This window comes from Odocoileus virginianus, chromosome 5 (genome assembly GCF_023699985.2).
Source record: "Odocoileus virginianus isolate 20LAN1187 ecotype Illinois chromosome 5, Ovbor_1.2, whole genome shotgun sequence".
NCBI classification, from domain to species: Eukaryota; Metazoa; Chordata; class Mammalia; order Artiodactyla; family Cervidae; genus Odocoileus; species Odocoileus virginianus.
In genome coordinates, this window is record NC_069678.1 from 16,617,593 (window position 1) to 16,631,353 (window position 13,761).

The following is a 13,761-nucleotide window of genomic DNA, read 5'->3' on the forward strand; positions in this document are numbered from 1 at the left end:
TTTTTCCTATATTCTATTCTGTGGCAGAATATATTTCCTATATTCTAGGAATATTTCTAGAATATTTCCTATATTCTATTCTATTCTATTCCACCATTCTGTCCTCCAGGTCATTTATCTGTTCTTCTGCCTCAATTATTCTGCTATGGATTCCTTCTAATGTATTATTCATCTCTGTTTGTTCTTTAGTTCTTGTAGGTCTTTGGTAAACATTTCTTGCATCTTCTCAATCTTTGCCTCCATTCTTTTCCCAAAATCCTGGATCATATTCACTATTATTATTCTGAATTCTTTTTCTGGAAGGTGGCTATCTCCACTTCATTTAGTTGTTTTTCTGGGATTTTATCTTGTCCCTTCATCTGGGACATAACTCTGCTTTTTCATCATGATTAACTTTCTGTAGTATGGTTTTTGTTTTAACTGCTGTGAGCTTGTGCTGCTTCTTGCTTCTTCTGTCTGCCCTCTGATGGATGAAGATAAGAGGCTTGTGAAAGCCTCTTGATGGGAGGGAATGGTGAGGGGACAAACTAGGTCTTGCTTTGGTGGGCAGGGCCTTGCTCAGTAAAGATTTAGTCCAATTACCTGCTAATGGTTGCATGGTCTCCCTGTAGTTGTTTGGCCTGAGGTGACCCAGCCCTGGGGTCTATGGGCTGCATAGTAGGATTAAATGGAAAACTCTAAAAGGGTTTATGCCAAGGGGGAACTTCCAGTGCCCCCATCCCTGGGTGAGCTCCTGCCGACCCACACCTCCACAGGAGGCCCTCCAACACTAGGAGGTAGTTTTGGTTCAGTCTCCTGTGGGATCTTTGCTTCACTCCTCTGAGTCTTGGTGCATGCAAAATTTTGTCTGTGCCCTCCAAGGCTGGAGTTGCTGTTCCCCCAGTCCCCTAGAAGGTATATAATCAAACCCTGCTGGCCCTCAAGGCCAGATTCCCTTAGGATTCCCAGTCCCTTTGTTGGATCCCTAGGCTGGGAAGACTGATGTGGGGTTCAGAACCTTCACAATAGTGGGAGAACTTCTTTGGTTTTATTATTCTTCAGTCTGTGGGTCACCCACCCAGGGGGAATGGGATTTGATTTTATCATGATTGCACCCCTCCTGTCATCTCGCTGTGACCTCTTCTTTGTCTTTGGAGGTGTGGTACCTTTTTTTGGTGGGTTCCAGTGTCTTCCTGTCAGTGGCTATTCAACAGCTAGTTGCAATTTTGGTGCTCTCACAGGAGATGAGCGCAAGTCCTTCTACTCCATCATCTTGAACTGCAAGCTTCTCAATATATCCACGTGTGCCTTCAGATTATCTGTTTACCCTCCATTACCCCTCAGCCTTCCAGGTGAGAGCCACTTACCTGTTCCATTCCTCCAGTGTAATGAAAAATAGCAGTGCCCACATAGACAAAAATAAACAGGGTTAAAGAATGCTTCTCCAAAAGAGTTTAAGAAAATTATGGAAGCAAATGGTCTATGAAAGAGGGAAGTTGGATTCTGAAGTATGTCTCTGCTAGGATTTGAGAGAAGAAATATATCAGAGAAAATTCTTTGAGAATATGATAGAAAAGGCACATTCACACTTGAGCACAAAATTTAGTAAATAATTCCATAAATTTCAAAAGTCCCCTGAAGCCCTTATAGCACTACTCCTGAAGGCACTATGAACCTCAGGTTGAGAAACCTATTCTAGAGAGACACCAGTGATGGTTACCATCAAGACTCTGATGTAAGCTATGATGTCATCCCATTTGAGAGCCTGCCACAAAGGACACTGGACAAGGAATCCCAGCCCTGCTGATCTCCTCACATTGAGACCTATGGAACAGGGAGTGAATTACAGTCATACAGAAGATGCAATAGTACTATTTGTATAGTTCAGAACAGAGAAACAAAATGGAAAGTAAGGGGCAGGAAGTGACCTGGGGATGAAATCACAACAGGAGTGTGCAAAAAGACATGTTTCCATATCAGTGTTTCTTCATATTTTGCAGCTCTGCCTCACAGCAGAAATAAACTAGTAATAAGATGCACAAAAAAATATTCTTACAACTTTAATCATTGAAGATATAAAATAATGTAACACAAATATGCTGATTTTTCTATACATTAGTATTGAGAGAAGGATGAAGTGTGCACTATTTTCTGAGAAAAGTGAATTCCAATAGCATTTGCCTTGGACTTTGGAATCAGAACAGCCAATATCTAAGACAACTACTTCAATGCCACTTCAGCTACTAAATAGAAGTATGAAATCTGAAAGGCTTCCATAGGTTGAACAGAGAAGACTCTTTATAAAAAGTGCATCTGGATAAAAGTACACTTAAAGAGAAGAGCCACCAATATGTTCTCTCCCAGTTTAGCCTCTAGGGAACAACAGAGATTTTTGCTTTGATTTCAAATAAGGAAGAGAGACACATAGAAATGAATAGGAGCCAAGGAACTAACATGGATGGATAATAACAAGTGACAAGATGAGAATGAAATCATTATTCAGCAATCAGTTACTACTGTTTCAGTTATTCTTTATCTGTGACAACTATTCTTCACTATACCAACAGGATGTTTAAGTTGTTATAATAGGAATCAGTCAATTGAATATATAATTATGTATAATTATATGTGAAAGATATTTCTAATGCATTGACCTTATTACTTCCAAGTATATTTTCATATTAACATAGAGCCTCTTGATGAAAGTAAAAGAGGAGAGTGAAAAAGATGGCTTAAAACTCAACATTCAAAAAACTAAGATCATGGCATCCAGTCCCATCACTTCATGGCAAATAGATGGGGAAACAGTGGAAACAGTGGCAGACTTTATTTTTTGGAACTCCAAAATCACTGCAGATTGTGACTGCAGCCATGCTATTAAAAGGCACTTATTCCTTGGAAGAAAAGCTATGACCAACCTAGACAGCATATTAAAAAGAGAGACATTACTTTGCCAACAAAGGTCCATCTAGTCAAAGCTATGGTTTTTCCAGTAGTCATGCATGGATATGAGAGTAGGACCATAAAGAAAGCTGAGTGCCAAAGAACTGATGCTTTTGAGCTGTGGTGTTGGAGAAGACTCTTGAGAGTCCCTTGGACTACAGAGATCAAACCAGTCAATCCTAAGGGAAATCAGTCCTGAAAATTCACTGGAAGGACTGATGCTGAAGATGAATACTTTGGCCACCTGATGCAAAAAACTGACTCATTGGAAAAGATCCTGATGCTGGGAAAGTTTGAAGGCAGGAGGAGAAAGGGAAGACAGAGGATGAGACTGTTGGATGGCATCACTGACTCAATGGACATTAGTTTGAGCAAGCTCCAGGAGTTGGTGATGGAGAGGGAAGCCTGGCATGCTGCAGTCTGTGGGGTCACAAAGAGTCAGACACAATTGAACAACTGAACTGAACTGACTGATACCTTGACATGCCTAAAAACAATATCCTTCACAAAATTTATTCCATATCATAATGTTTGTCATCCTTACTTTTAATTTTACATATGCTAATATGTGTGGTGGAGCTCATTGTGATTTTAATCTGCATTTCCCTAATGGCTAATATTGAATATGTTCTAATGTACTTATTTGCCATTAATTAATTTTTAATGAAATATCTGTTCAAAGCTATGATCCATTTATAACTGGGTTTGTTTGCTTTCTTTTGAGTGCTTTTTTTTTTTTAGTGCTCTTTATATATTTCAGATCCAATCCCTTTTCACATTTGTGAAATGCAAATGTTTTCTAAGTTGTTGTCTTCTTATCTTAGTAGTATGTTCTGAGTGGTAGAAATTCTTAGTTTTGATGAGGTTATTTATCTTTTTTATCTTTTATGAACTGTGGTTTTGGTGTCATACAAAAAAAGAAATCTTTGCCTAACATAAAGGCACAAATATTTTCTCTTAAAAGTTCTGTAATTTTAGATTTTACATTTAATTCTACCATATTTTTGAGTCAATTTTGTATAAAGTGCAAGAGGTGGATCATAACTGGTGTTTTTACACATAGACTTCCAGTTGCTCCAGCATGAATTGATAAAACACTTTCCATTCTCCACTGAATTGCCTTTGTTTCTTAAAAAAAAGAAAAAGAAAACAGTTAACCATATAGGTACAGGTTTCTTTCTGGACTCTAGTTTGTGCCATTAATGTTTTCTGTCTTTATGTCAATACTCTCCTGATTACCATATTTTAATGCCCTTTCTCTGTGTTATTATATCTTCATTTTTAATACTGTAGAGTACTTTTATGAAATTTGTAAATGCTTATATTTTATTTTGGCAAAAAAAAAAAGCCTTTAGTTTAATAAAACCTACTTCTCTCTTATAAAAAAAAAAGAACTGCTACCCTTTTCTGAGACTGTTCATTTTTCAACCAGCAGGAGTTAGGAAAATCCTTTCTGAAATGACTGCTCCAGGGTAAGTGATTTAGCTTCTGAGAATGAAAGCCATCCTTGGGCTGTCTCTGCTGCTTCATTTCCTAAGACCTCTTCCACATCTGTTCCAGCTGCCCCTTCTCACATCTCCTTACCAGACTACATCAAGGGTCTGACTGTCGGAGAGGAGCCAGGTAAAATGAAGGCCAAAAGAGGTCTCCAAACAGAACTCCTCAGGCACAGAAACAAGTAGTCTTACTCTGGCTTGGAATGATTCTTGTATCTGGTAACAAAATTCATCAGAGCAAAAACCTGGCTTTCTGCTTTGCCCCTAGAGCATGAGAAAGAAAAGCATTTCAACTCTTTGACATTATTTTCCACAAACATTGTATTTGATGAACTTGGGTATCGTGGCATATTTGTGAGTAGACACATGACACTGAGCCAAAGGTCTCCTGACAAAACAATTCAATCTGTTAAGAAATGTTTCTGCCCACAGCTCTACGCAGGGCATCCTTGACCTCCTTGTTCCTAAGACTGTAAACAACAGGGTTCAGCATGGGAGTGATGATGGTATAGGTCACAGAGAGAAGAAGATCTTTTTCAATTGCATTTTCTGACTTGGGCTTGAGGTAGGCAATGGCGGCACAGCCGTAGTGGACAACGACCACAGTGAGGTGAGAGGCACATGTGGCAAAGGTCTTCTTCCGGCCCTCAGCTGAGGGTATCTTAAGGATGGAAGAGATGATGAGGATGTAGGAGGTGAAGACCAGGACAACAGGCACAATAATCACAAACGAACTGACACCATAATTGATGATCTCATTAATAGTGGTATCAAGACAAGAAAGTTTCATGACTGGGAAAATGTCACAGAAGAAGTGATCCACCACGGTGCCACAGAAGGGCACGTTGAACATGGCCGTTACCTGGAGAACTGCCATAGCAAGACCAGTGCCAAAGGACCCACAGACTAACCCAGCACACGCTCCTTTGTTCATGAGGACTGTGTACATCAGGGGCTTGCAGATGGCCACGTAACGGTCATAGCCCATTACTGTGAGCAAGAAGCAATTATTAACAGCCAAGGTGACGAAAAGGAACATCTGAGTTGCACAGCTTCCCAAAGAGATAGGCTGGTTATAAAAAATGAGGCCAGAAAGCATTCGTGGGATGATGACCAGTGTGTACACTGTCTCTGAACTAGAGAGAATGCTCAGAAAGAAGTACATGGGGGTGTGGAGGTGACGGTCAATGCAGATGACAGTCACGACGATGATGTTCCCAGTCAGAGTGAAAATGTAGGTGGTGAGGAAAACCACAAAGAGGGTTATCTGGTGATTTCCAAAGATGGAGAATCCCAGGAAGATGAATTCTGCCACTTCTGTGAAGTTCTTTCTCTGCATTCTGCTATATCAGTGTCCTAAAGCAACAGATACAGGCAGTCATATCAAGGGGAAAATTCCCATCAGCAACTGGTCTTCATAGTAAGGGACAATGATAGCTGAATTGAGTGATCCTAGTTCCCCCTTTGTGACCAGCAAGCTCATGTATATGACCCCTGAATGGAAAGAGAAAACTGTGGTTGCCTCTTTGGGGTTTATACATGTAAACACAATCACTAGGTGCAAATGTCCCCGTGCATGGAGACTTCTGAGCAAATGCTCACAGCACTGATGTTGGGAAAGGGACGAGAGCCAGGAAAGAGTAATGCCCGGTGTCCCAGTCAGTAAAGATGTCTACCACTTAAAACAGACTCTAGGAGCAAGAGGCTTACTACTGAAGTGCAGGTCAAGAAAATGACAAAGATGAGAGTTTTGAGGGGCAATGATATAGCAGAAGGAAGTAATCTGAAAGATGAACTCTGATCAGTCTTCACTGGATCTGGCGACAGGGCCACCAATAACTTTTACACAGTATTTCAGTTGAGTTTCGAATCTAGAAACCTCAATTCAGAGAAAGAATGTGGTCCAAACATGTCATTACACCCTCAAAGAACTGTAGGACAATTTGTGCTGTGATCTCTCCACTGAAACTGTTCACTCAAGTCCTGCCGCAGTAATCTTTTTTGCCGACCCCAGTAGTCCTTTTTAAGAATGAAGTCAGGAAGAGAGGTAATTGGGAGAACACGGTTTAGTTTCCACTGTAGTGAGAAAGGGGGAGGACAATTCACATTGTCAACAAGGGAATGTAAGCATCAGAGTTGAGGAGGAGAGAGGAGTCTGCCGGCTGCTAGGAGCTGAATTGGCTTATCAATTTTTTAAAAATTGGTGAACACAGAATTTGATATAATTATAAGAAATAGAGTGCACTAGCTCCCTCTGTGAAAAAGCCAGAGTACACAACCTGTGTGGAGAATGTACATTTGATTTTGTGGTTTTCTACAATGATCATTCCATTGCTCTCCCTCTTTTCTTATTCAGAATTATGAAATAGACTTTCTCTCCCACCTGCCATAATTCCCTGAAAGTTGGTTTCATCATGGTGACTCCTACAAAACTGTTCTCTCAAATGTCAAAGAAGTCTCCATTGCTAAAAGTGTCAGACTTTGCTTTTTCCTCTTTCTCTTTTCCCTCTGATTCATTTTACACTTCTGAAAACCGTGCCTCCTGGAAACATTCTCTGACCTTAGTTTCCATGACACCACACTAGTTTTCTCTTTTCTCAGCACTAATTTAGTTCTCTCCCATGAAGCTGCTCATTCCACCTATATCGTAATGGAAATGCTACTCCTTGGTCAATCCTTGGTCTTTGCTTTTTTCTTTCCACACTCTTCTCAGTTTTTTTCAGCTATAATTTCTATGTTAATTGCTCTCATATCTCTACTTCTATCATCAATCTTTTCCTCAAAGAATCCTCTGGATTCTTCTACTTATGGGTCTTGCTGACATAATACATTTTATTTTTTCAAAACCTAATGAACATTTATCCTCTTATATTTGGGACATACCCACTACATCTTGAGCTTCCCTGGTAGTTCAGATGGTAAAGAATCTGCCTGCAAATTCAGAAGACCTGGGTTTGATCCCTGGGTTGGAAAGATCCCCTGGAGAAGGAAATGGCAACCCACTCCAGTATTCTGCCTGGAGAATCCCAAGGACAGAGGAGCCTGCCAGGCTATAGTCCATGGGGTCACAAAGAGTCAGATACAACTGAGCTACTAAGCACAAGCACTCTTCATCTTAACTTTTGTCTTTCTTGGTGACCTCGCCATTATTCCAGTCAACCAAGGTCAGCATTTTGGAGTCACATGTACCTCATCATCGCAGTCAGTGGAATTCTTTCTTAAATAATATCTATTGTCTCTCCCAATGTCTGGATTCACAATGATCCTCATAAGACTAGGGTACCAAATCCTCTAGTCAGGAAATAAAACCTATTCCCATTCTAAAACATATATGGAAATACAAAGAACTACAAAAGCCAAAGCAATTTCCAAAAGAAGTTTAAAAACTTACACTATTGCAATTGAAGACTACAGCAATCGAGGCAGCTTAGTATTGGTATAAGGACAGACATACAGATCAGTGGAACAAAACACAGATCAAAAATGATCCACATATATACACTCAGTTAACTTTTTTACAAAGTTTTAAAATATCTTAATAATAGTATTATCAGCAAATGTTGCTATTACAGACAACTGGATAGCTAGACAGAAAAAGTAAACCTCAAATCTTACCTCATGCCATATACCAAAAAATCAAAGTAAATCAAAGACATAAATATAAAAGCTAAAACAAAAATTCTAGATGAAAATATGTGATAAAATCATGACCTTGGAATGAGAAAATGTCCTAGACACAAAATAAAGAAGCATGAACTATAAAAGGACAAAATCACAAACTGAACTTCATCAAAATAAAGCTTCTATTCTTCAATAGACATTGTTAGAAAAATGAAAAGGGAAGCCACAGACTGGGAAAAAATATCCACAATATACATAACTAAACTTGTATTCAAATGCATAAAGAATTCTTAGAGCTCAATACTAAGAGACATTTTTTAAATTGGAAAAATATTTAAATAGACATTTTACATAAGAAGATATACAAATGGTGAGTAAGTACATAAAAGAATGCTCAACATCATAGCCTCATTAGCCACCAGAGAAATGTAAAATAACACCATGAGATACCACTCCATGCCCACTCAAATGGCTAAAATTAAAAACTTGAAACCCCTAATGTTGTCAAGGAAGCAAAAGAATTGGAACTCTAAAATATTGATGGTGTTCTTATAAAACAATACAACCGATTTATAAGACAGTTTGGCATATTTTTAGAAAGATAAATATGTACTCCATGATTCAATATTTTTCCGAAATATTTACACAAGAGAAATTAAAACATGTGCCCATATAGAGAGGCAAACATGAATATCCCAGAGGCCTTATTCCTAAAAGCCAAAAACTGAAAACCACTCAAACTTTTATGGTGTATCTATACAGTGAAATATTGCTCAGCAATAAAAGAACAGATTGCTAGTACAAACAACGTGACTGATCCTTTCAAGCATTATCTTAAACCAAAGAAGTCAGACACAAAAGAGTGGATACAATGTGATTCCATTTATAGGACACTCAAGAAAATATAAGTTTAATCTACAGTTGAAATAAAGCAAGAGGTGGTTACCAGAATTGTTAGGGAAGTGACTGTAAAAGAACCCTAGAGAACTTTTAGGGATGAAGGGAATGTTCGGGATTATGATGGCAGTTGCACAGTCACATAAAGCTATCAAAATTCACCAAAATGTATACTTATATTGGTGTATTTTATTATTTACAGTAAACATGGTGTTTATCACATTGTATAATATTACATAGTACAATAGGATGTAATCTAATATACCTCATCTAAGTTGATTTTTAAAAAGATTCTCATTTGGCCACAAATAAGATTCTACACATGCAAATCTGTCACTGCTAGATCCACAGTTCTTTAGGGGCTCACTATGATATAAGAAACATGGGAATTAGCTGGGACTTGAGGAGTCTCGAACCTGACATGGAATCTGTTAATGTCATAACATGTGGTCTTGGGGACTTCCCTGATGACCCAGTGGTTAAGATTCTGCCAGTGCAGGGGGCATGGGTTCAATCCCTTGTTGGGGAACTAAGATCCCACATGCTACATGGGGTGGCCAAAAAAAAAAAAAGAAAGAAAATCAAAAAGCATGTGGTCTTGGGCAAATCATTTAAAATTTTTCTTGGTATGGCTCTATGATAGGAAGAAACCATCCAAGAATTTTTTTTAAGTCAACAAAAACAGAAGAAAACAGTGTGAGACAATGAAAGATGAGAAAGACAGAATTATTTCTAGATTATCCTCTAGAAAATAAGAACACTGGGAAACAGTAGAATATAATGAAAAGACAGAATAGCAAATGTTTCAATCATGAAGATTACATTCCAAATAGAAAAAGAGAAAAAAACTTGAAGATGCAAAGAGAATTGCATTTACCAGGAAAGCAACTATTACGGAATGTATTGATACTTACAACAAATCATGTATGCTATTTAAATTGGAGTGAACCTGTTAGGAAATGAGAAGGAATTTAAAACATGCAACTTTGGCCAACCTCACAAAAATATTGCCTGAGAATTATTCTTGAGAAAAAACAAAAACTCTATGACCTCCTCTCCAGAGACCTTGAAACACAAATTTCAAGATGCCAGGGACTCTTTAAAAATCTATGCATATTATAGCTATCTGAAGAAGCCAGAGAAAGAAAAACACTTGATCGTAGGATGGGAAAGAATCTGCCTGGCCGTGCTTTTTTTTTTTTTTTTTTTTTTTAAGACATAAGCCCAGTTGGCATGTCTTTGCAGTTTCCCACCCCAGAACTCCAAATCCTGGCCCAAAAAGGATGCAGGAGCACAAGGGACTAGAGTTTGCTTAAGTTAAGACACACATACAGGTAACCCAAGCACGTTACAAACTTAATCTGAAAGCATCTACGAAAGCAAAAAACCTTGGTGATTCTTCAGGGTTTTATAATCTTACAGTCACTTTCTCTCTCTCTAGATAGGACTGGAGCTTAGAGAAGAAGAGGCACATGACATGCACACTGGCCCTGAAAGTTATGTCTGTAGGAGGAGGAGAAGGAAAACCTATAAACTCAGACATCATGAGAAGAATCTCCAAGGAAAAGCCATGTTGACTAGCCCAGTTCTCCAGGGTCTCTTTTCCTCAGAATTTCCTGAGTGTCTCAAGGGAACCAGTAGAGTCAGATTCCATACAGGTGTCAAGGGATCTTATTAAAAAGAGGACTTTATTTTTTCCAAGTGGTTGGTGCTTTGTGATCCTGAAGTCATCCTCTCAGGTGATGTCTCTGCCCCTATCGTGGACTTTAGAAGACGGGAGATTAGCCTCTATAGTGCTTCCAAGGGAGGGCACTTGAGTACATAAACAGTATTTCCCAAGGACAGTCATTTGTTAATAAATTCCATTTCCATTTTAGCAAGACAGATTTTCTTAGCCTGAGTATTAGCAGTTAGACTCCTTCTGGGAGACTTTCCAACAAATATGTCATGCTCCTGGCATCCAGAGTTCCCTTTTGTTGTTACTGTTTAGTTGCTAAGTTGTGTCCAACTCTGTGTCCCCATGGACTGTAGCCCACCAGGTCCCTCTGTCCATGGGATTTTTCAGGCAAGAATACTGAGTGCATTTCCATTTCCTCCTCCAGGGGACTGAACCCATGGTCTCCTGTCTTCTGCATTACAAGTGGATTCTTTACCTGCTGAGACACCCATAGTTCCCTATCTTTGCCCAATGCCCACTCCTCTGGACTGATCCAAATCCCTTTCCTCTGAGCATCCTTCAAGACTCTTCCAAGACTGCAGCAAATAATGTTTTAATTTTTCCACCGCATCTATGCATATTCCTTCCTTTCCTACATGAAAGTTACAAAATGGTGTAAAGGCTTTAATGTACTTTTACTTCCTCCTTATACCTTATGGTGTAAGGTCATTCTATCAGACTAGATATGTACACCTCCAATTTAATACACACACACATGCCAGGATCATAGTCAAGCAGTCATGTTAACTATGGCACCTGTTTCTATCCAGTTATATATTCTCAAACCTCCAGAGCATTTCAGTGGAAGTCAGAATAATGAATTCTTTAATAGTGCCAAATCCTGTTCCATATTGTTTCAAATCCAGTAAATTCTTGTTTCAGTCTTTCTTTTTACTGTGCTTACAGAGTTTACAGTGACCTTGATATCTTGCATAATCCTTGACTTTAGAAGTTATCCAAAGCACATTCATAAATTCTTTAGTTAATCCTGTTATCTCCAACACTGGACTTCCCTGGTGGCTCATGGTAAAGAATCCCCCTGCCAAGCAGGAGATGTGAGTTCAGTCCCTAGTTTGGGAAGATCCCCTGAAGGAGGAAATGGCAACCCACTGCAGTATTCTTGCCTAGAGAGTTCCATGGACAGAGGAGCCTGGTGGGCTACAGTCCTTGGGATCACAAAAGAGTCAGACATGACTTAGAGACTAAACAACAACAGCAATCTCCAACATCTCTGCTCCCTCCTAGCTTGTTTATCTCATGTCTGACAAAGGTGATACCATTACCGATTTCCATTCCCCCAACACTTGAGATTTTTAACAAGATTTCAGACTTATAGAAAAGTTGCAAGTGTACTACAAGGAACTCCTACATACTCTTTCCTGGACTCACAATTGTTTATATTTTGCACCATCTTCCTCATCTAAATCTAACTCTAAAGGAGTTGAGAGTAAGTTGGATACATCATACCCCTACAGCCTTAAATACTCCTTTGAAAGTTTCCTAAGACAAAGGAAATTCTATCACACAGCACAATGAAATTACAAAGACATGGAGTCAAGAGCCACTGTCACTCATCTCAACACTTACTGGAAGGAAACAGAAATTAGACCCAGATTTCAGTTCTACATATCACAATGCCAATGCTTCCCCTTCCAAAATGTAAAATGTCATACCCCTTCCAATTCTTCCTAACCCACTAATGCTTTTGTCCAAGGGCCTGAGAAAGAATAACTTATTTTAGAAAAGAAAGAACAGGAGGAGAATTAGATTCCCCCAAACTTATGTCTTTTCCAATGAGTCAACTCTTCACATCAGGTGGCCAAGGTATTGGAGTTTCAGCTTCAGCATCAGTCCTTCCAATGAACACCCAGGACTGATCTCCTTTAGGATGGACTGGTTGGTTCTCCTTGCAGTCCAAGGGACTCTCATGAGTCTTCTCCAACACCACAGTTCAAAAGCATCAATTCTTCGACCCTGATGCTGGGAGGGATTGGAGGCAGGAGGAGAAGGGGACGACAGAGGATGAGATGGCTGGATGGCATCACCGACTCAATGGACATGAGTTTGAGTAAGCTCTTGGAGTTCGTGATGGACAGGGAGGCCTGGCATGCTGTGATTCACGGGGTTGCAAAGAGTTGGATACGACTGAGTGACTGAACTGAACTGAAACTTACCTCTTCTCCTTCCACCTGATCAAGAACATTATTTACCAAAGAAGCTAATCTCCTGAGTTGATGATCACCTAATGCTCACGTCCATCTAGAAAATCTACAAAGATCCATCCCCATTTTTCCCATGTCCCAAATAATTTCTCTTACTTTCCTTTTTACAGCTGCGAAACTGTATTCCCAGGCAAGACTAAGTATCACTTTCTCTTAAAATTCCTTGTCCCTCCTCAAATTTACAGAAAAGTTGAAAGGGCAATACAAAGAACTTTTTCTTGACCCATTAGAGTAAGTTTTTGAGACAGAGCTCATCACCCTTAAATACTTCAGTAGTCCCTACAAACAAGGACATTCACCTGTGTACCACAGAGTCATCACCCCAATCAGGAAAGTAACACTGACTCACTATCATCTAATCCTCGGATCCCATTCAGTGTTTTGCCAGGTGTCCCAAACATAAATCCAGCTCAGAATCGAGCTTTGCATTTATTGGCCTGCATTGTTAATCTTCTTTAGTTTAGAACAGTCTCTCAGCAATCCCTTGTCTTTCATAACTTGGATATTTCCCAAGATTACAAGTCGGGTATTTTACTAAAAGTCTCTGAAGTTTAATTTGTCTAATATCTTCTCATGATTAGAAGCAGGTTACAGATCTTTGGCAGGACAGAAGTGATGTTGTGTTTTTTCACTGCATGCTATCAAGAAGCCCATGGTTCTGAGTTATCCCACTTCTAATGATACCCAGTTGGATTGCTTTAAGTGGCATAAGTCAAGATTCTCTACTTTGAAGTACTCTTTCTCTTTTAAATTAATAAAATATTTTTCAGGGAGGTAGTTTTGATAATTATTTGATAAGTATCTTTTCCTATTCTTTATCAGTTATTTATCTATATCATTTTAGATTCATTGTTTACATTGTTTATTCAATATATTATAATTATTT

General features: G+C 39.1%; 1 protein-coding gene across 1 annotated transcript; it reads right to left on the minus strand.

The window, feature by feature from the left end:
* Positions 1-4,827: 4,827 nt before the first annotated feature.
* OR10J5 (olfactory receptor family 10 subfamily J member 5) lies at positions 4,828-5,757 on the minus strand. The gene has a single exon (XM_020914351.2). It carries the CDS (start codon positions 5,755-5,757, stop codon positions 4,828-4,830), a length of 930 nt encoding a protein of 309 aa, XP_020770010.2.
* Between the last annotated feature and the right edge of the window lie 8,004 nt (positions 5,758-13,761).

Bases quoted from the DNA above. Each gene is read 5' to 3' on its own strand.
- OR10J5 (XM_020914351.2), bottom strand. From the start codon at position 5,757: ATGCAGAGAAAGAACTTCACAGAAGTGGCAGAATTCATCTTCCTGGGA.